The 20,181-nt window shown below is 42.5% G+C and overlaps 2 protein-coding genes across 2 annotated transcripts; one reads left to right on the forward strand and one right to left on the reverse strand.

Moving 5' to 3' along the window:
• The first annotated feature begins 1,991 nt into the window (after nt 1–1,991).
• LOC113014420 (biotinidase-like) lies at nt 1,992–5,636 on the forward strand. The gene is made up of 6 exons (XM_026155939.2): nt 1,992–2,555; nt 2,985–3,134; nt 3,902–4,053; nt 4,338–4,515; nt 4,612–5,160; nt 5,248–5,636. Exons 1-6 carry the CDS (start codon nt 2,340–2,342, stop codon nt 5,518–5,520), a joined length of 1,518 nt encoding a protein of 505 aa, XP_026011724.2. The 5' UTR covers nt 1,992–2,339; the 3' UTR covers nt 5,521–5,636.
• On the reverse strand, nt 5,578–18,305 carry ankrd28a (ankyrin repeat domain 28a). Its single transcript, XM_026155937.2, has 29 exons — nt 18,011–18,305; nt 16,235–16,318; nt 15,448–15,526; nt 13,983–14,053; nt 13,287–13,487; nt 13,117–13,204; nt 12,866–13,008; nt 12,650–12,757; nt 12,463–12,567; nt 11,890–11,968; nt 11,605–11,719; nt 11,343–11,425; nt 11,198–11,261; nt 10,931–10,999; nt 10,634–10,774; nt 10,393–10,504; nt 10,267–10,293; nt 9,740–9,814; nt 9,245–9,446; nt 9,073–9,160; nt 8,824–8,941; nt 8,492–8,711; nt 8,295–8,382; nt 8,124–8,207; nt 7,860–8,008; nt 7,675–7,757; nt 7,123–7,205; nt 6,939–7,030; nt 5,578–6,850 (listed from the first exon to the last, which is right to left on the reverse strand). The coding sequence occupies exons 1-29, from the start codon at nt 18,164–18,166 to the stop codon at nt 6,552–6,554; spliced, it is 3,306 nt and encodes a 1,101-aa protein (XP_026011722.2). The 5' UTR covers nt 18,167–18,305; the 3' UTR covers nt 5,578–6,551.
• Between the last annotated feature and the right edge of the window lie 1,876 nt (nt 18,306–20,181).

Consider the following 20,181-nt stretch of genomic DNA (forward strand, 5'->3'; position numbering starts at 1 on the left):
GTGAGTGATGTACTAAGAGCCAGCCCATTCCAGTTACCACTGTTCATGCCAAGTATTACTAATGTGGTCCTTCTCTGCAGTTTGAAATACAGTATATAAAGCAATTCTGCAGGGTTTGAAAGCCACTAATTAGCATGACCACCTTTATTCTTCAATGCGCCTGATATTCTTGTACAAGTTTTCTTGTCATTTCTTTCAGGAATAGTTCTCTCGTTAGCACCATCAAGCAAATGCAAAAAACTTCCAAATCAGACAGTCAGTCCCTGAAACTCCATGGCTCAGATGTAAACATGGCAAATAAATAGTCTCATAACACAACAGTAAGAAATATAATGAAGCTTTTTTTAAATTAATGTCACATAATATATCATGAAATTCTGTCATGGGACCATTCTGTTACCACGATCCCTCACACTCAAGCGATCTTGCTACACAAAGAGGTGATGTTTTTTAGTGTGGACACTGAGACTGGACCCTAGTCTTGTTTTATAGCTGCTGATTGGCCTTTGTCACAGCAGCTGTTTGAATGTGTCCTTGCAGTGTAAACACAAAGTCAATTATTAACGTTTATCAATGCTCTGCTCCACTGAGATAAACTGGTTCACTGGTATGTCCGATACACTTATCAACAATTTATCGTACCTGTGTTTAAAATGCCTTTTGCTAAAAGAAAAATATATTATCATGAGAGCCGTGCATTTTATTAAATGTTCCTGTTTGTGTAGACAATGATTATTTACCAAATTAGTTGACCAAATGAACCCTTATTGTCTACATTTACATGTATTTTGACAGTTACATAACTGTCTCATTATTATAGCCACACTACACATTTACAACAGGAAATTCTTTTATAGATGTTGTCAATTTATTTTACATTTAAACACATCTGTCTAGGCATATTTATTTTAAAAAATCCCAGATTATTATTATTATTATTATTATTATTATTATTATCTCTAGTAAATGCTAATCAAAATCTCTAAAAATACTCAAAACAGAAGGAGCTTAATTTAAAAATGAAAACATTACTTTACCCTGTGATTTATTTGCTTGTTGTTGTTTTTTTTCTTCTAAAAACGGGATAGTAATTTTGTCACTGGTACATTATACCTGTGCTTACCCCTCTGGGATAAGAGTAAATGGCTGTTGTGAAATGGCCTTTTTAATATAACCAGTCATTTAAGAAGTTACAAATTACAGTGTTGTAGTTGAGGTGTCGAACGGATGGATGGTAAAAGCTGTTTTTGAGTCTTGTAGTCCGAGCATACAGACTCCTGTAACATCTGCCAGATGGTAACAAGGAGAACAGCTGACGTGCTGGGTGGCTGTGGTCCTTGATGATGCTGTGTGCTTTCCGGAGGCACCGTTGAAGATGTCCTGAATGGTAGGAAGCCTCATGCCAGTTATGTGCTCTGCTGCTTTCACGACCCTCTGTAGTGATTTACGGCTGCTGGCAGAGCATTCCGTACCAAACTGTAATTATTGTGCTACAATAAATTACCTGATAATAAATGAGTCTGATAATAAAATGAGTAATAAGATGTTTTGATTTAAGAACTGGGTTAAGCTGAATTATCATAACTTGGTCTAAACTTTAACATAACTCCTCCTTTCACTGGCTGAATTTATCGGTTATGTGCAGACGTTTCCGATGGGATATTTTCAAAATAAAAGCTGGGTGTTTATGTATTTTTTCCACTGAAGTCATGTTTCAGTAAAAAAAAAAAACAGTCCTAACGAATTCAGTTAAAATGTAAATGTTTATTATTATTATTTTAGCCACACTTTAAATTTATAAAAGGAACCCCATCCCCGCAAAAGAAAAAGAAAGTTAAAATTTTTACACATAAACAAACATCTAAGCATACATTTCAAACATTTCTATATTCTAAAAGTAAACGATAAATATATGTAATATTTAGTATTATTGGATGGTTACTTGGTTATTTAAACCACTATAGTTATATATTTCATAGATGAACTTTTCTTTTTCGGTACTAAAATTTTTGTTATTTATTATCATTGAGATTTTAACTGCACTTTAGTCTTAAAGTTACATGTTACATAAATGTTTAATATTTCTTTAACGTTTTTCTGTCCGGTTACATGCCAATAAAGTTATTTGGGAAAGAAATTGGGGGGAAGAGGTCACGAGATAAACCGCAGCGTAACAGGGGCTATTTGTGGGGATATAACACTGTTTGGCACGAGGAGCTTCTTATCACTTTTTAACTAGAAAATTATCGTCTGAGTCATCATGCCTCGTGGAAGACTTCTGACCGCTTATTTATGGTCTGTGTTAGCACATAGGTGTCGTGCCTGACGGTGGAGAAACGATGTTGTTCGTTATAGCTGTTGTCTATGTTTATTTAGCGTCTGTTGTCCGTGTAACTGACTCCACTCCAGACTCGTGGTATGTTGCCGCTGTGTACGAGCACAAAGTAATCCTGAACCTAGGTCCGCGCGTGCCCGTGTCCCGCCACGATGCCCTGCAGCACATGCAGAAAAACCTGGATATCTACGAGGAGCAGGCAGCCCGGGCAGCCCAGCAGGTATGCACATATTTAAAACAGTATTACTCATTGACCTTTACAGAATTCTGTTGGCATGTCCTTCAAATTAACGAATGAATTAAATTAAGTCGACTGCAGAAGAAAGTGAAGACGAACAGTGTTCAGAAGCCTTACAGGACCAACCTCTTTTAACCTTGTCACATTTTTCTGTTTTTTATGAAAACTGTCAAACTGTGATCTGTCATAGTCAATTTTTAACAGACTTTTTACTGAAGCAGTCATTGCTGCTTCAGAATAGGTATAAAAGCTGTCCACCCTTTAGTACTACTTAAAACAAGAAATTCTTTATATTGTATCAGCATTATGTTTCTAAGTAAACAACCACTGATTCTTCCCCTGTATAAAGGTGTTTACTTTCACTGCAACAGATTACTGAATCTTCCTCTCTCTCACTGTCGTCTCTCTCAGGGGGCCCAGATCCTGGTGTTTCCAGAAGATGGTATTCATGGATTTAACTTCACTCGATTATCCATCACTAGCTACCTGGAAACCATTCCTGACCCTCAGGAGGAGAGCTGGAATCCATGCATGGAGCCAGAAAGACACAACAACACTGAGGTTCACAGTCATATATTTCAATCTTGGTGATGGCAAGCACCACAGGCTTAACACTGCTGTGATGTTTTTTTTTCTTGATCAGCACCATGGACTACTGAGCCAATGTTTGTAGTGGTAAAAGCTAAAGAAAACATCCATCGATCCATTCTTTTCCACTTATCCTTTTCAGGGTCACAGGGGGGCTGGAGCCTATCCCGCTGTCTTAGGGCAAGAGGCAGGCACAGGTCCCCAGTCTGTCACCGGGCTAACACATAGACACAGACAGCCATTCGCACTCACACCTATAGGCAATTTTGGGTTTCCAATTAACCCAACCCCACTAACTGCATGTCGTTGGACTGTGCGAGGAAACCGGTGTACCCAGAGAAAAGCCACGCAAACACGGGGAGGAAATGCAAACTCCACATAGAAAGACCCCGGCCTGATGGTGGAACTCAGGATTTTTTTTTTTTTTGAGGCAACAGTGCTAACCACCGTGCCACCGTGCTGCCCTAAAGAAAACGTATACAGGATAAATAAAGTTAGACTTACGTTCACAAGATAGAGTGCTGACTTAAACATATAGTGGAACTAATAATTTGTCCACTTTACTGTAATACTCTGAATATGAGAATCCAGTTTAAAGTACAGGAAGAGCACTTTTGATAGTCTTTGACTGGGCACTCTTATCTTCAGGGCCCCAGGGGAGCTGACCCATCTACTCTGTTGGATGTAACATCTCACTGTGTCTGAATCTCATCATATTTGATTATGTTTGTGACTCAAAGGTTCTCCAGAGATTGAGCTGTATGGCTCGTCGTAACAACCTCTACCTGGTGGCCAACATGCCCGACCTGCAACCCTGTCCCCTGAAGACCAGCCCCTCCTCCACCTGTCCTCCTGATGGGCGCTGGCAGTTCAACACAAATGTGGCTTTCAGGTACATGTTAACTCTTAAAATGAAAATGAAGGGAGTGGACAAATAAACACTTCTTTTCTATGGCCTCCTCTCCACAGATGGAGTGCATGTGTTTGTGCCTAAATAAAGACCAGTTCTCCACAATTCCCACAAAAATGATTGACCCTAGTGCCAAAAACACCAAACATTTCCTGGAGTCAAAGTTAACACTTCTTGTTTCAATAGCTATAACAGAAACTACTACAAGAACTACCAAGTATAGTAATTATTACAACTCTGAATCAAATATGTCTTCTTTCATACAGGTCAGATGGTCTTCTGGTGGCACGCTACCACAAACACAACCTATACTTTGAGGCCTCCTGTGACACACCTCCAGAACCTGAAATCATAACATTTGACACTCCTTTTGCTGGGAAGTTTGGCCTCTTCATCTGCTTCGACATCCTCTTTCACGATCCTACAGTGCTCCTAGTGCAGAGGGTATAAAATATAACCACATATGCACTCAGAGTATATATGTAACATTTTAAAATCTTCTCTGAAATTCAACACTTCTTGTTTATGGCTTTTTTTTAGGGTGTGCGTCAGTTGATCTTTCCAACAGCCTGGATGAACCAGCTCCCCCTGCTGGATTCAATCCAGTTTCAGCAGGCATTCAGCCTGGGTGCCAATGTCACCCTACTAGCTGTCAACATTCGTAATGACAGGCTCATCATGACAGGAAGTGGCATCTACACCCCTTTTTCTGCCACCTACCACCACGCCAGGAAAGGAGACCCAGAGGAGGGCAGGCTGCTGGTGGCCAGAGTGCCAGTTTTGGAGCCACCTGAGGTTGAGGCTGGTGGTGGTGAGTCAACAATATCAGTGGCTACAGACTCTGGATACTGCTACCAAGACAACTGTGATGACCCTCCTCCTCCCTCCTACCCCACCTTCATCTCCTCTATGATGTATGACACATTTACATTTGTCCTCTTAAATGAGACACAAGGTGACGTTAAAGTGTGCAACGGCACTTTCTGCTGCCGCCTGCAGTACAGGTGGTTACTGCAAGACCATAAAGAGCTCTATGCTCTCGGCGCATTTGCAGGAATACACACAGTCAACGGACGTTACGCACTGCAGGCAAGAATCACATGAATTTTAATATTTCTAAAAAGGTTAAAACTGACAACTCACTATTTTTATTTGCCACATGTTAAATATCTACAGGTTTGTGCAGTAGTCCGTTGTGGAGGGTTGGATCAGAGCTCTTGTGGACAGGAAGTGGAAGAAGCAGAGTCTAAAATGGACTTCCTGTTGGAGGGGAACTTTGACACCAAATACGTGTACCCATCTATTCTGACAAGCCGACTGGTCCTGGAGCAGCCCGAGAGTCTGGAGAAAGCTGCAGACATGAGAGTGACCATAAAACATTCAAACACGAAGGGTGGCCTGGTCACTGCCTGCCTGTATGGACGAATGTACCACCTGGATAATGAATGAAATTTGGAGGGATCAGGAAAATAAAGTTCAGTGTTATGGTTAAGAACTGCTCCAAACTTCAGCTGTTACACATTTGTTTTATGTCTTATAAAATAAACCAAAACAAATGTCTTTAATCATCTGTTACTTAATCTTTACAATACAAACATTTCACCATGTAGCATTCATCCTCTGTTTGAATGTTGCATATTCCTCAAAAGGCAATATTTGATAGTTTCTCTCTCACACACACTCACACACACACAGTGACAGCCACCTTCTCTTGTCTCTTGTACACAACACAAACATTAAGAAAGTACAGCATTGCAAGTTATCCATTCCTTGGGCTGCTCATTCAGTTCATCAGTTGTACAGTACATTGGTCTTACATCCACCTGCTGTCACAATCCGCTCTCAACGATTCAATCTCCACCTGGAATAAATACGTAGGTTTCAATATTGACTTTCTCTCCTAGGAATCAAGAAGTCGATCCTAATCTTGAATGCAGCATTATAAGTGTCCCAGAGTGACAGTCAGTGGCTGCTGTGAAAGCTCAAAGTACAGTAGGGAAAACGCTTCTTCAGCTGGTCCCATAAGATTGTCCCTCAGTTTCTGTCTTAACAAAGAAAAAAAAAGCAGTCCTCTGAGCTTTTCTTCACCAGATGCTCCATTAGTAAATGTGAATGAAAAATCTTTAAAACCACTCCAGAAAGTATCCTCAAACAGAAAGAGTTCAACATAAAAATAAAAACACTGCTTTAAATTGAAAAGGACGCTGGGCATGTTACTGGTCGTACAGTGATGCCGTGGAGAAAAAAAAGTGGCAAATTATTCTTTATTTTACCAAATTATTACATTAGTGCATCTTTTCCACTGTGTATGCACCTGAAGGAAGCAAGCATGTGGTTCAGACGAGGATTATTTTTAGATTTGAAGAGACTTACCTAAGAATACTCTGCTTGTATTTACTGCCCTGTCAAGCTTTTGTCAGTAATCTATTAAGGCTCCTGAGTGGCTGGCTAACCTGCCAGTATTGAGGTTCCACTAGTCCTCAGTACGTTTCTGAATCTGAGTCGTTCATTTCATCATCTCCAGAAACAGAGGACAGCGGCCGTTCTGGCCTGCAGTAGGAGGCGTGGTCAGGCCTCAGTGGGGCTGGAGTATCAAAGGCCACACCTTTGGAAATGTGGTTTGAAATAGGGTGGTGGTTGATGACTGTTTGAGTAAGCGAGAGAGTGGGCAAAGCTGCTATGGTGACCATGGGCGAGGTGGGCATCATTGAGTTAAGGATGAGGGCCAAGCAGTCAGCTACATCCCGATTGGGAGCACAAGCCAAAGCTGGAGTGTAACCTGGGAATAAAAGGAGAAAAGGGGTTCATAGTACACATTAGAATTACACCTGAAGAGTACGTGTGAGTGCAGTGAGATGAAAGCTGACCATTCTCATCCACAGCTAACACACTGGCTCCTTTCACCAGCAGCTCCTGGACCACCACTGTCAATCCCTTCCTGGCTGCTACATGCAAGGGCCTGCAGGTAGAAGAGTGCTACAGTAAGTTCACACTGGGTTTTGGCGGTTATCCTGCTGCTTACAGTAGGTGCAACCTTCAGGTTCTACATACGTCTGCAGAGCAGCGTTGGTGCAGTTAATGAGATTCCTGTCGCTGATTTTCTCCAGAATCAACAAGGCACTTGTCTCGTGACCCTGAGAAGAGCAGAGAGTACCAAAGTCATCTGCAGTGACCACGTGAGATGTGCAACAATCCTGCCTTTGTCAATATGTTAAAGAGATGACGTTCTGAGCTTCACATAAATGTTAATCTCGCGCAAAGCTTTAAAAAGCTCTTTGTGTGACAGTTACAGACCAGTGCTCGTGTGTGTGGCAAATATTATTGTTCACAATAATATGACATTCTCCAAATTGTGCCTTTTAGTGATGCAAGTGAAACATGTGATGATGTGGTTAAATGTGTCTGCCAGATGTGTCCAAAGTGATACATAAATGTTCCAAGAGCCAGGGCCAAAACATACACGTCCCACACATTGCAAAAATATAAAATCTGAATGGTAACTACTTTCAACTTAAAATCTGAGACACTGAGACCACAAGAAAATCGCAACATTTTTAATACTGAATGACTAAATAACATTTCCTGTCTCTGAAATGCCTTTACCTTGCTGCAAGCCAAATGCAATGCTGTGTTCCTGTCTGCATCTTGCAGTGCCAAGTCTGCCTTAGCAACGCTCGCCATCACCTCTGTAACACAACACAACAGTGGAGATTAATACAAGTGAAAGGTTAACAAATCAGGGACCATTATTTCCACAAGTTTATCCCTGTATCAGTTAGTGTACTGACCCACAGCATTGGTCTGTCCATTTAGAGCTGCCATCATCAGTGGTGTTCTGTGCATGTGGGTGTCAACAACATTTGCCTGAGCTCCATGGCTCAGAAGAAGGGAAACGCACTCCACATGGTCAGAAAAAGCTGCAGCATGAAGAGGAGTCCTGCATCAACATCAATACAGTTATTGTAAATACGTTCCTGCTCACTAAGAACAAATACAAAAAAACAACAACAAAAAAATCCCTCCACGCATGATTTTAAGTCTGCATCTCTCACCTGCCCTTGGAGTCAGTTGCATTCACAATATTTGCACCCAGGGAGTCAATTAACATCTCTGCCACTCCCTCATTATCGTTTATCCTAAAACACACAACGCAGCCTGTCACACACCCTCAAAGCAAATCGATCCTCATAAACATTCGTGGATATAAACAGACAGAGCCTTACACAGCACAGTGCAGTGGGCTGAATGAGTTCCCTGTAATCTTCCTGAACACCTCCTGATCTAACAACACCTCCACACATGCGTCATACCCTGGAAAACAGAGAAAGACAGATGTAAAAACAGAAGAAAGTACAGTGCTGTGTCTTAAAAAACCCCAGATTGACATGGTTCTCAAACATTTCACGTTGTGTCCCAATACCGTTATAGCAGGCCCAGTGCAGTGGTGTGTAGCCCTTGCTGTCAGTGAGGTTTGTGTGACTGTGTGAAGTGTTGGTGGCCTGCAGCAGGGCACCCAGGGCACCCACACGGCCAGAAGCAGATGCCAGGTGCAGGGGGGAGCGGCCCCGGATGTCCTTTACACTCACGCTGGCTCCCCGCTGGAGAAGGGCCTCTACACATTCCTCCTGGCCTGTCACAGCCTATGTGAAACATACAGAAAACACTAGAGAGTATAAATACCAAAAGAAATTTTTAAAAAGCATATATTAAAATTTAATATGCGATCTCAGTAGACACGTGTGCCTATCTCACCCCTCGGTGTAGTGCTGTCCTGCCCCAGCGGTCCTGATTCTCCACACTGGCTCCTTGACTGAGCAGAGAGTACACACAGTCTGTATGTCCGCTCAGCACTGCCAACATCAGAGGAGTCCTGAACACAGTGTGGAGATAAGGCACAACTCAGTAAGAATATTTAAGTGATCAGTTGAATCGCACAAAACAGTAGCCTAAGATTTATATATTTTTTTATTTATGTATTTAAACACACATGCACACACTCACTGTCCGTTGCTGTCTTGTGCATCCACATCAATGTGTTGGTCATTGTTGTTCAACAGCAGGCGCAGGCACTCTGGGTGGCCATTCATAGCTACAGCAAAATGAAATTTTAACTTTAAAAGCCAGAAAATTCACCCTTTTCACGCGATGGGAAGGCGACTGCCTGCTTATATACCTGCAGTATGTATGGCTGTCTGTTTGTGAATGTAATCCCGAGTCATGGGTGACGCGCCGTGGTGCAGCAGCAGAGACACACACTCCTGATGACCTCTTGAGCAGGCCAGAATGAGGGGGGTGCATCCCTCTGGGCTCCGAACATCCACATCAAGCAGGGATGACAAGAGCACCTCTAAGGCTCCACAGTGTCCATGATAAGCCTGGACAAAGTGAAAAAGCACACACACACACACATTATGTTAAATGGGGTGGCTGTGGCTTACTAATCTGAAGGTTGGTGGTTCAATACCCAGCTCCTCTATCTAACTGTCAAAAGGATGAGTGTGTGACATTAAAACTGCTTGAGCATAGGAGAAAGTGCTTGTATGAGTGGGTGAGTGTTCAGATAGAATAGAAAAGCCCTAAATAAGTACTAATCCTTCTTTAATGAATGCAGAGTCAAAGATAGATAGAAAAGAAAACATGCTTTAAAGAAAAAAATCTTAAAACTCACTGCCAGATGGAGTGGACTAATGGGAGCGTGGCTCTCTGAATCACTCAGCATGTCTGTTCCTGATGTCTCCATTAGCTGAAACAGCAATATTACTCATTTCAGATCCAGGTTTGCACAAATGCCAGTATGTGCAATACATATACTGATGGATGAAAATTGGTTGAAAACTGAAAGACTATAAAAGGTAGGAGGGCATAAGATTAGGTAAGGTAAAAGGTAAAACAACATAACATGAGAAAAAAGGGCTTTATTTACATAGAAATGTGTCATGATTTCAAAAAGTACATCAATATATATATATATATATATATATATATATATATATATATATATATATATATATGAACAGATTTTAGTTTTGTACAAAATACAGATAAAAACAACCTTTTTAATTTGATGCCATAATAAGCCAGAGGAGGGTTCACAGCTTTATCTGTTTAGCAGTTGTCGTAGCCACTACACTACAACAGAGGGAGCTCCTCGCAAAGCTCAATGGTGCTACAGTGAGAGACTGAAATTCCTCTTACCACATCAAGGGGCGTCTCAGTTGCCATCTAAAAGAAACAAAGAGACTTTTTGATATAGTGTCAGAAAACAGATTTATCAGCCTTTATGGCCAATTTTTCCCCATTCAGTGCAGCAGCTGTACACACCAGCTCCAGGCAGAGTGTGCGTCCGTAGGCCGAGGCATAGTGCACAGCACTATAACCCTGTTTGTCTCTCACACCTGGATCTGCGTCATTCCTCAGAAGGTATTCCACACATCTGGGAAAGACAATAGACAGGGTAAGTTTAAAGTGTTTCTTTTATCTCTTTTAAAGAAACACTTTAAACTTGGCATTAGGGATTCTCTGAAACATAATATTTACACTTTGAACACAGAGCAGAACTTACTTCCCATCAATATCAGCAGCAGCAGCGTAGTGCAAGGGGCTACAGCCTCTCTTGTCCAGCTCATTGATGCTTGCCCCAGAGCCCACCAAGGCAAACACACACTGGTAGTTACAGTTGGCTGATGCATAGTGTAGCGGAGCTCTGTGAAGATCAATAAATTAAGTTAGCCACTATTCGCAGATTTAATGTGGTCAAAACTTTACCATTGTCTCCATCTCTTATTTTACTCCATTTCTAGCATCCACCTTTGTGACACCAGCACTGTACTCTTAATCCAATTTTCACATTTTATCTTACCTGCCAAAGTTGTCTTTCCTGTTAAAGTCTGCTCCGATGTTTAACAGCAGGTTCAGACACTCCAGGTTCCTGTGTGGAGAGGGGGACAGCTGTGTTAATGTACCACTCACTGGTACAACAGTCAACTGCATGACATTTACAAAGTACATACACAAACTTTCAGTTCAACCAAAACGTGTATCAGATTGTTGAAAAGAGAAAGAAAGAGTACAATGACAGGAGAATAAGTAAACTAATAATACTGAAGCAGTAAGCAAAAACAATCACCCTCCAGCTGCAGCAGCATGTAGACAGGTCCTTCCAAAGTCGTCGGGAGTGTCTATGACAAACCCTGCACAAATATGCAAGCTGCATTAATTTGGATGTCAACTGGGTGATTCCACAGGCCTGAATGGTGTCAGCATTAATGTACCTGAGGACAGCAGCTTCCTGCAGCAATCTGAGAAGCCGCTGAGAGCTGCCAGGTGTAGGGGGAACATCCCGTGAATGCCTCTCCTTAAAAGACAAGCCATTGCATGCAAGCATTTTTATGACAGAAAAAAAAGATTTTATTTATCCTGACTTAACCGTTTCCAGGCTTAGAGCTGCTCACTTGCATTTGATCCTTTAACACTACTGCACAGATAACATGAAGCAAGAAGACAGACAGATGGTGAATGTCAGTTGTTACTAACTTGGCTGTGTTGGCTCCGTGTTTGATGAGCGCTGTAATAATTAGCTCGTGGCCATAGCGGGCAGAAATGTGAAGGGCAGTGTTTCTGCTCTTGTCCTCACAATCAATTTCAGCTCCTACACCCACATAAATCAGATAGAATTATATTTTCCATTAAAAAAGCCGGAGCAATCTCAAGAAAAAAAAAGAGCATATTGTGCAACATATGCGGCATACAGCACACTCTGAGATCCAAACTAATTTGAATCCATGCATGAGACAGACAGCACTGGGCGAGGGCTCTCACCATTTTGAATAAGAGCCTGAGAGCAGGAGAACCTTCCATGTGTAGCTGCCATGTGCAGGGGAGTCTTCCCATCTTTACTCTGAAGAGAGAGAAGGCAGAGAAAGAGACATTTATTATTGCAAAATGTACATATTACAAATATGAAATCATTAAAACATCAGCTATTCAACTATGAGTCTAACTCAGAAGTGTTAGAAAGATAAAATGAACAGAAGCTATCACAGACGCCACTGTGGACCACCCACACATACAAAATGCTTGAGCAGCTTGCTGCCTTAGGGAGTCTCCCTCCCCCTCCATCATCCATATGGCCTTGCACCTTGTTGCTGTAGGGACCCAATATCAGTTTCCATCACTGCTACCAAAGTGCTAAAAACACAGTCCCTCTAGCTTTCAACTAAATTCTGAGCAGGATGCATACTAGTAAACACTGAGGACATACAAGATAAAATTTATCCTTTTTTAATACATAGACATAGGAGCATTATGCACATACTTCCTTCTTTGGAAAGCAAATACTCTCCCTTGGATGAATTTCTAGTTTCAGCTTTTTTAACTGCATGTTAACATTACCTGCAAGTTGATGTGAGCCCCATGGGCCAACAGCAGCTCCTGGCACAGCGCCCCCTGGCGTGAGGAGGAAGCAAAGTGGAGGGCAGAGAAGCCCCTCTCGTTCACCTGAAGCCAGGGGACCAAGTAACAGGATTAAACACACAATTACTATGCACATGCAACGTGGCAGAGAGTGATGCGCACACACCTGGTTAACACTGGCTCCTGCCTTGATCAGCTCACCGACAACCACATCCTGTCCATTGTAACAAGCCAAATGGAGTGGTGTGTTGCCATAGGCATTAGCCTCATTTACCTATGCACAGAGGAACAACATTTTCAATTTAACCATTACTAACTACAGTAAGAAATTTTGGTGACACAGACGGCATTTTAAGGACACTGTCAGTATGTCTGTACTGACATTAACCCCGAGGCTCAGCAGGTAGTGCACTGTGCTGCTCATGCCACTGGAGGCAGCTGCATGCAGTGGGGTATAAGCCTTCTTGTCCTTACAGTCCACCTCAGCTCCACTGGCAACCAAGAACTTCACTACCTCCAGGTGACCTAATACAGAGAAGTGAGAAGGAGATGAGTCAAATTCACTTCTGTCAAGAACTACATGCCAGCATCTCCCATTCACATCAACACTATGACCACTATGAACACTCTTACCCATGTAGGCTGCCCAGTGGATGGCTCTCCTGTCCTTCTTATCAAACGCATTAATGTTGGCTCCTCTTGACAGCAGCAACTTCACCATCTGACACACAGAATCAGATTTACAAGGAGCTGATGTGTAGTCACCTCTGTATCTGTGTGTGTGGGAGTGAAGAAAGACTGACCTCTACATGTCCACTGAAGGCAGCGTGGTGCAGGGCAGTGCGTCCCGCCCGATCAGATACGTTGACATTGCTTAGTAACGGGACCAAAGCCTCAGCACAGCGTACCGCCTTATTGCTAGCTGCTACATGGAGCGGCGTCTGCCAGTTCTTGTCACGAGCATTCACATCCGCACTGTGCTTTAGTAACACTGCCACAGCATCCTGAATAAAGAGTGAGCAAACATAAGGTCTACTGGAAAACAGTCTCAGTGCTCTAAGAATGTAAGCACCAAGGTTTACAGGTGGCTGTGTGGGTGTTTAGAAAGTTCATATTCTATTCATAGAGGGCTTTCATCCTGAAATCAAAATGCTGGAAAGTAGAAACTACACAAGGGACTATGTTAGTTTGGGCATGTCGCCCAGGACTAAGAAGAATAGGCAGACATTTTGACGTTTATCAAACACAAAGCCATAACACAGGGGTTATTTCCATTTGCCCCTTTAAGGCCAGATTCTGGGAAAGATTCTCTTAACTTTATCACGACAGACCTTTCTCGAAACCTTGTCAGTAAAGCAGCTAAAAGATATTCTAAGCAGAAAGTGTTTGCGAAATCTCCCTTAAAAAAGGATTTGTTTACCATTACTTGTGACAGGGTCAAAGTTGTAGCGGATTCCCCAGAGGTCACATTTGCATGTGTGTTTGTGTAAATGTGTTACCTCACTACAAGAAGCCACAGCTCGGTGAAGAGGAGTTAACCACTTGTTATCTTTGGCATTAACTCGGGCTCCTTGAGTGAGAAGAAGAGAGTGAGACAGGGTAAGAAAAAGGAGATGTCAGAGCAGTCACATAGTGCCATACGCAGAATCGCAGAATGTACAAAAAGGAGGGGAAGAGCTAAATATCTTAAAAAATATCTTGTAAAATAAATAAATAAAAAAGGATTTTATGAGAAGGAGGATGAGCCAACAGTGGCTGGAAGATATAAAATGCCCATGATCCCCTTTTGGCACGACCCGTGTGTTAAAATAGCCCTGCAGCTGCACCTGTTACTTGCTCTTCATTGAGAAACACTGAATACACACACAGTCTCACATTTATTCGCGCACTACAGCACCCTACTCACTCGTGTTACACGTATGCTTACACTCAGGCGTTTAAGTGTAAGCTCCTCCCACTGATGTGCTCAGCTTACTTCACAGAAAATGAAGCCAAAAAAACACTCGTATCAGATTGTTGACAGATCACAAGAGCGGTCACTAGTCACCATGAGACGGTAACTGAGCAGTGAGCACAGCATGGAAATTACTGAGAAACTGCATGTTATGATAAAAGAGATGACAAACAGTCAGGCTTTTATTCCAGTTTAAAATGCACTGAGCTGTATGGAAGTAGGGAACTACAGGGGGGAAAAGAGTAACATGGCATTAATGAAATACAAAAAAAAAGTTGTCTGTGAAGGTTCTCAGTCATCCAGGTCATCATAGTCTAAGAAGCTTGGAAAGTAAAGCGTCCCTCTTGGGAGGACACTCCCACGAGGCTCTTACAAATTGCACATTTTAATAAGGAGAGAACAGCTAATTATTCAGTATTGCTTTGAGTATCTTACCGAGCAATCAGCATGATGTAAATAACGCTTTTAAGACTTGTGCCTAAAAAATACTACAGTTTGAGTGAAGGGATATAAACATACAGAAGAGGTAATGAGGATACAGACATAACTGTATTTCTCCATCCACCCAGGCATTATAACTAGAGGTCCATAATTAGGTAGAAATGAAATCAAATGATTGGCTTAACAGCAGCACGGTGGCACGGTGGTTAGCACTGGTGCCGCACAGCAAGAAGGTCTTGAGTTCAATTCCACCATCAGGCCGGTCTTTCTGTGTGGAGTTTGCATGTTCTCCCCGTGTTTGCGTGGGTTCCCTCCGGGTACTCCGGCTTCCTCTCACCGCCCAAAGACATGCAGCTTCTGGGGATAGGTTAATTGGTGTGAATGTGAGTGCGAATGGTTGTCTGTCCCTGTGTGTTGGCCCTGCGACAGACTGGCGACCTGTCCAGGGTGTACCCCGCCTCTCGCCCTATGACAGCTGGGATAGGCTCCAGCGCCCCCCGCGACCCTGAAAAGGATAAGCGAATGGATGGATGATTAGCTTAACAGGTGAGCTGGGGTGTAATGTTTACCTGAGAGGATGAGAAGTTCAATGATCTCAGCATCTCCCAGGTAAGCTGCAGCATGCAGCGGGGTCCGCTTCTCGTTGTCCTGGGAGGACGTTACGAAACAAAAACAATCAGTAAAAAATAGGTTTCACTTCTCGTTCAGGACACACATCCTGAGCTGTGACATCATTTGCTGCATGCCAGAACAGAATCAATAGACCTTACAGTGTTGCAGACCACAGGAAGTGCCATTCAGTAAAAATATCTATCATCGTTTCCCTTTTATTCTTCACTTCACTTCATCACTTCAACACACATCTCGCCCTTTCAGTACAACTGAGACCAATCAGTGAGGTGGGGCTATAAACAAATCTCATGTGACTGGAATAGGCCTGGGCTAGTGTAGCTGGCTCCAGGGAGAGCTGGTGTTATGACCCCACCATTATAGAACCACAGAAATCACACTGGAAAAACACGCTCAGGAAGACTGGGACACAGACTGAATGAAATTGGGGAAAAAGGAGAGAGCCAGTGAAGGTCGTGTCCTTTCTCATCTGAAAGGTTAGAGTGTTACAAACAGTTCATATGTCCTGTCTGGCTGGCAGCTACATAGGATGCAGAATACAGAAAGCTGCCAAAAAAGCACTCCGCCAGCCAATCGATAAACCCAGATCAGCTGTGGGCTGCCGGCTGCCTGCTGCTCCCCTCGCTGTTGTTTATGTGCCCTGTGGCAGTGAAAGGCAATGCTAATGTGTTTGTGTAAATTATTCTAAAACTAAACGACCTGAAGCAACAAAAGTGTGTGATTTACCTGAATGTTGACATCCTCTTTCTTGAATATGAGGGCGCGAACTTCATCTGGGTCCACATTGAAGATGGCTCTCAACAGAGATGGCTATAGAGATTAAAAAAAGAAAGAATGATGAGAAATGCCAGCGTATAGCACTATTGGAAAGGCAGTAATTTTCTATGCTGACAAGTGTGTTATCAGAGAGAGTTATGAGTGTTTCAGACGGAAGAGTCTTGCACACACACAGAGTATAATCCCAGGCTGGGACAGAGCCATAGGTCACATATGGCTGTATATCACCTATTTGTTTATGAGTGGCTGTTTTGGCACAAAACTGTTCAAATCTGGGTTAATCCTGAGCATTCTTGCCACGTTGTGCTGCAACAGAAAGTAAATAAAATGTAAATATAGAATAAAATAAAAATGAATAAAATACATTTATGAATAAAGAAGAATTTTGAGTACATTTCCTAAATTTAAACAAGTTATACAAGGTCCTCCTCAAGAAAGAAACTGTGAATGAATGACAGGCACATGGTTTATCTTTAGCCTCCGTTTAATCTATGCTCACGGTCATAAATGTAAACAGCTGCCATGAGGTTGACAGCATACTGAGCAGGATTTGTAGCCAGCGATGCCCTGCAGTCATGATAAAAGTAAGATTAAGACAAAAACAGCATCCTCCTTTTCCTTGCATCAGCCTTTATTTTAAAACTGCTTTCGGCTTTCAGAAGTGATGAATTCATAATAAAAGGGTAATTTGTCATCTCTGAGATTTAACTGTTTCTGTGTTTGATAGAGAAAAATAACAAAACTCATGCAGCACAGCAGACATTTGGTATTATAATAAATCGCCTTAAAGACTCACCTAGTGAGCCTCATCTTTGTTACCAAGATTTGAGCAATGTAGAAATTTTAAATTAATGCTACTGTTCTCTAATTGCAGCTTCCTTCTTTCAAAACCTATAAATAAAAAAGTGTTTTTCATTTGCTGCAACAGTAGTGAAAGTGCCTAACGCTAATATGATGGTGCTGATTTTGGCGAGGCTCTAATCTTCAAATGCTGCCGTTCGCTCTTTTGCAACCTATCAAGTATGTCTACTGAGGCTCCATGTCTCTTACTGACAAACCTTTTTTGCTAGAGTGGCTCGTCATGGTCAAACACTGCTGTTCAGTCTATACTTAGTACGATCTAGTGTTAATAAGCACTACAACAAACACTTCAGCCTTCTTCTGTTTTCCCCAACCTGCTCTCATTACCTCCAAACTAAAAATAAGTAGGGCTGTCTAGCATGCCGGCATCCATCTCTTGCCTATTACAATGATGACCACTAAGCTAATGTAAGTGACTGAAGGAGGTCCCCATGCATAAACCCTGTCATCACAGCCGGCACATCTTCTTTGGCTTCACCCTCTTCAGTGCATGCTTCAAAGAGCAGTCATCATAAGTTGAAAAGACTTATTAGCATGTTCCAGCAGAAAGCTTGCCCTTTATACATCCAACAGCGGAGACTACAAAGACCAGGGCTTGCTTTTAATCTATACAAACCAGAGCAGTTCTCATGTGGCAGGACAATACTAGCGCTATATTTAGTGGCACAAACCATGTGCTGAAAGTGCACTGTATTTTTATAGAATGGCACATGAAACAGTACAGGTATAAACATCAGACCAGAACTAAAAAGTGCAGTGGTCTACCTTAAATCCTAGTTAATGCTGTCATTTACACACAAAACTGTAGATGGTACCCTCATTAAAACCAGCAATTTAGAGATTCAGCAAACAGTCCCATCTCACCTTGTCATCCTCAGCGACTACCTTTCGAGAGGCATGATGGGATCTGCGGTCTGGGGATGATTTGGGCCGTGGAGGTGGGGATGAAGAGCAGGACTCATCCTCCTCTACCTCCTCCAGTACCACAATACACACACGGCTAGCCCGCTCAGACCGCATCGGGAACAAACATTCACACGCCACACAATCACTCACTCACTCACACACACGCTCTGTCACTCACGCACATGAATACAGAGTGTTCCTTCTCACATATGTGCACAATTCAGCGGCACAAAGGTCAGCAGTAAATCCCGCACACATAGTGTTTTCCTCGTAAACAAGCGCTGCACATCTTCGCAGAAAAAAAACCACTCTGAAATCCGGCTCTGTCCTCTATCTGTCAGTGTTGCTTTGCGGCATGTCTTTTTATCCTCCTCCTCCTCCTCTCTCGTCTCCACACTCACACTCTGTGAGCGGCAGTAGCGGAGACGGCAGGGAATTCCTTTGCGTAATGGTGGCAGTAAGAGGCATGCGGCAGAATGAGCTGCGCACAGGAAGCTACATACCCTCGCTGCTGTGCTGCAGCCAGGAGCACATACGCAACTGATGCAAACACACACGCGTGCGCACACACACAGATTAGCATAAACGTGGGAGGGGGCAGCAGCACCTAATGTATGTGTGGGTATGCATCGCTCATTTCAGGCAGACTGCTGAAGCCAGCTCTTTCAAAAGAAGAGAGGGATAGGAGAGGGAAAGGAGGGGGAGGGGAGAGGAGAGAGAAAAAGAGAGCCAGGGAAGAGAAAGAGAAGGGAGGGAAAGGGGAGTAGAGATAAAAGGGGTGAGAGACAGAGAGAAATAAAAAGAAAAGGAGTGGGAATGGGAGGGGATGATTGTAGGCAGGTACCTGGAGCACTACAGAACAGCTGTGTAAGTTGACAGTGGAAAAAAAGAAGAGCAGATAAAAGAGAATCAAGTTATAAAAAGAGTGACGAGAGAAGTAAGATTTACTGGGACAAAGGACAGCTATTTGATGCGTCACTGTAACCAGGTCACTTCCTGGTCAGGGCTTATCCTGACTGTCCAGCTAACGAGTATGACAATACTTCCACTGTTTTAACTGTAAGAACAAAAGCGAAAGTCTAATAATGCTTTTAGAGTAAAAGCTTCCCTCTCAAGGAACAGAAACCATGCTGTTTGTTGGACGTTTGAGCTCGGTCCAGATCCCTGCTTGTTTACAACTCTACCTAACTCAGTCTACCCTTTGCCTTATCATTAAGTACCGATGTAATAAAACTCCTGTGTCTGTTATTGCACATTAAAGTAATAATGTCAAAGGCTGCTCATATTTTGTTAACTGGCCAGGCATCTTCAGGGATCTTAAAAGCTATATTCAACATAGATTGTTAAAAGCAACAACAACAACAACAAATACACATACACACTTAAATGTAGTGCTGTTTTTAGCTAAATGGGGTGTAAATTATCTGCATTTTATAAAGCTGGTGCTACAATAGAAGTCCCCTTTCATTTTGTATGCTGAAGAATCAAAGAAAATGAATACCACATTGTTGTTGTTTTAGTTTGTGTGTGTGCCCCTGTCCTCTTTGGTGTACTGGTGGCATAGCTTTAGAAGTTCCCATCTCCTCATTATAAAACTGGAACCAAATGGCTTTGCCAGAGAATGTGAGGGTAGCTAACAAGACCAGTCTGTGCGTGCAATACTGTGTGTGTGTGTGTGTGTGTGTGTGTGTGTGTGTGTGTGTGTCTCCTTCATATTCAACGCAGATCCTAAAAAGAGCAATCTTGCCAAGCCACACATCCCTATTAACTCAGTGGGAGGGACGGCGCAAGGCAAATGAGAGAGAGCGATTCATTTAGAAAGAGCCTTTGTGCAGGCCTAAATTTTAAGTCTAATGGTTTTAGCATTTAGAAACATAATATGAAACACAACATACAATTTCTTTTTTCCTACAGTAATCACTCTGCCATTACAGATTTGCATCAAAAGCACAAACAAAGAATGATTTTCACGAAGCAAAGCATGTAAACAACCAGCGTTTTGTCTATCCCACTTGCTAGCACTGGGGAAACTCTAAGCAGAGCAGCCCGAAGATATTTACAAAGCAAATTTGTTGTAATCCGCTAAACAGAAGTGAGTATTTCTGTCTGTATCCACCCAAACTCAAAAG

The sequence above is a fragment of the Astatotilapia calliptera genome, chromosome 22, assembly GCF_964374335.1.
Source record: "Astatotilapia calliptera chromosome 22, fAstCal68.1, whole genome shotgun sequence".
NCBI classification, from domain to species: domain Eukaryota; kingdom Metazoa; phylum Chordata; class Actinopteri; order Cichliformes; family Cichlidae; genus Astatotilapia; species Astatotilapia calliptera.

Coding starts and splice junctions, on each gene's coding strand:
- ankrd28a (XM_026155937.2), bottom strand. CDS start 18,166: ATGCGGTCTGAGCGGGCTAGCCGTGTGTGTATTGTGGTACTGGAGGAG. Junction 16,319..18,010: donor TAGTCGCTGAGGATGACAAG/GTGAGATGGGAC, acceptor TAATCTCTATAG/CCATCTCTGTTGAGAGCCAT. Junction 7,031..7,122: donor ACCAACGCTGCTCTGCAGAC/GTATGTAGAACC, acceptor TTCTACCTGCAG/GCCCTTGCATGTAGCAGCCA.
- LOC113014420 (XM_026155939.2), top strand. CDS start 2,340: ATGTTGTTCGTTATAGCTGTTGTCTATGTTTATTTAGCGTCTGTTGTC. Junction 4,516..4,611: donor CAGTGCTCCTAGTGCAGAGG/GTATAAAATATA, acceptor GCTTTTTTTTAG/GGTGTGCGTCAGTTGATCTT. Junction 5,161..5,247: donor ACGGACGTTACGCACTGCAG/GCAAGAATCACA, acceptor AAATATCTACAG/GTTTGTGCAGTAGTCCGTTG.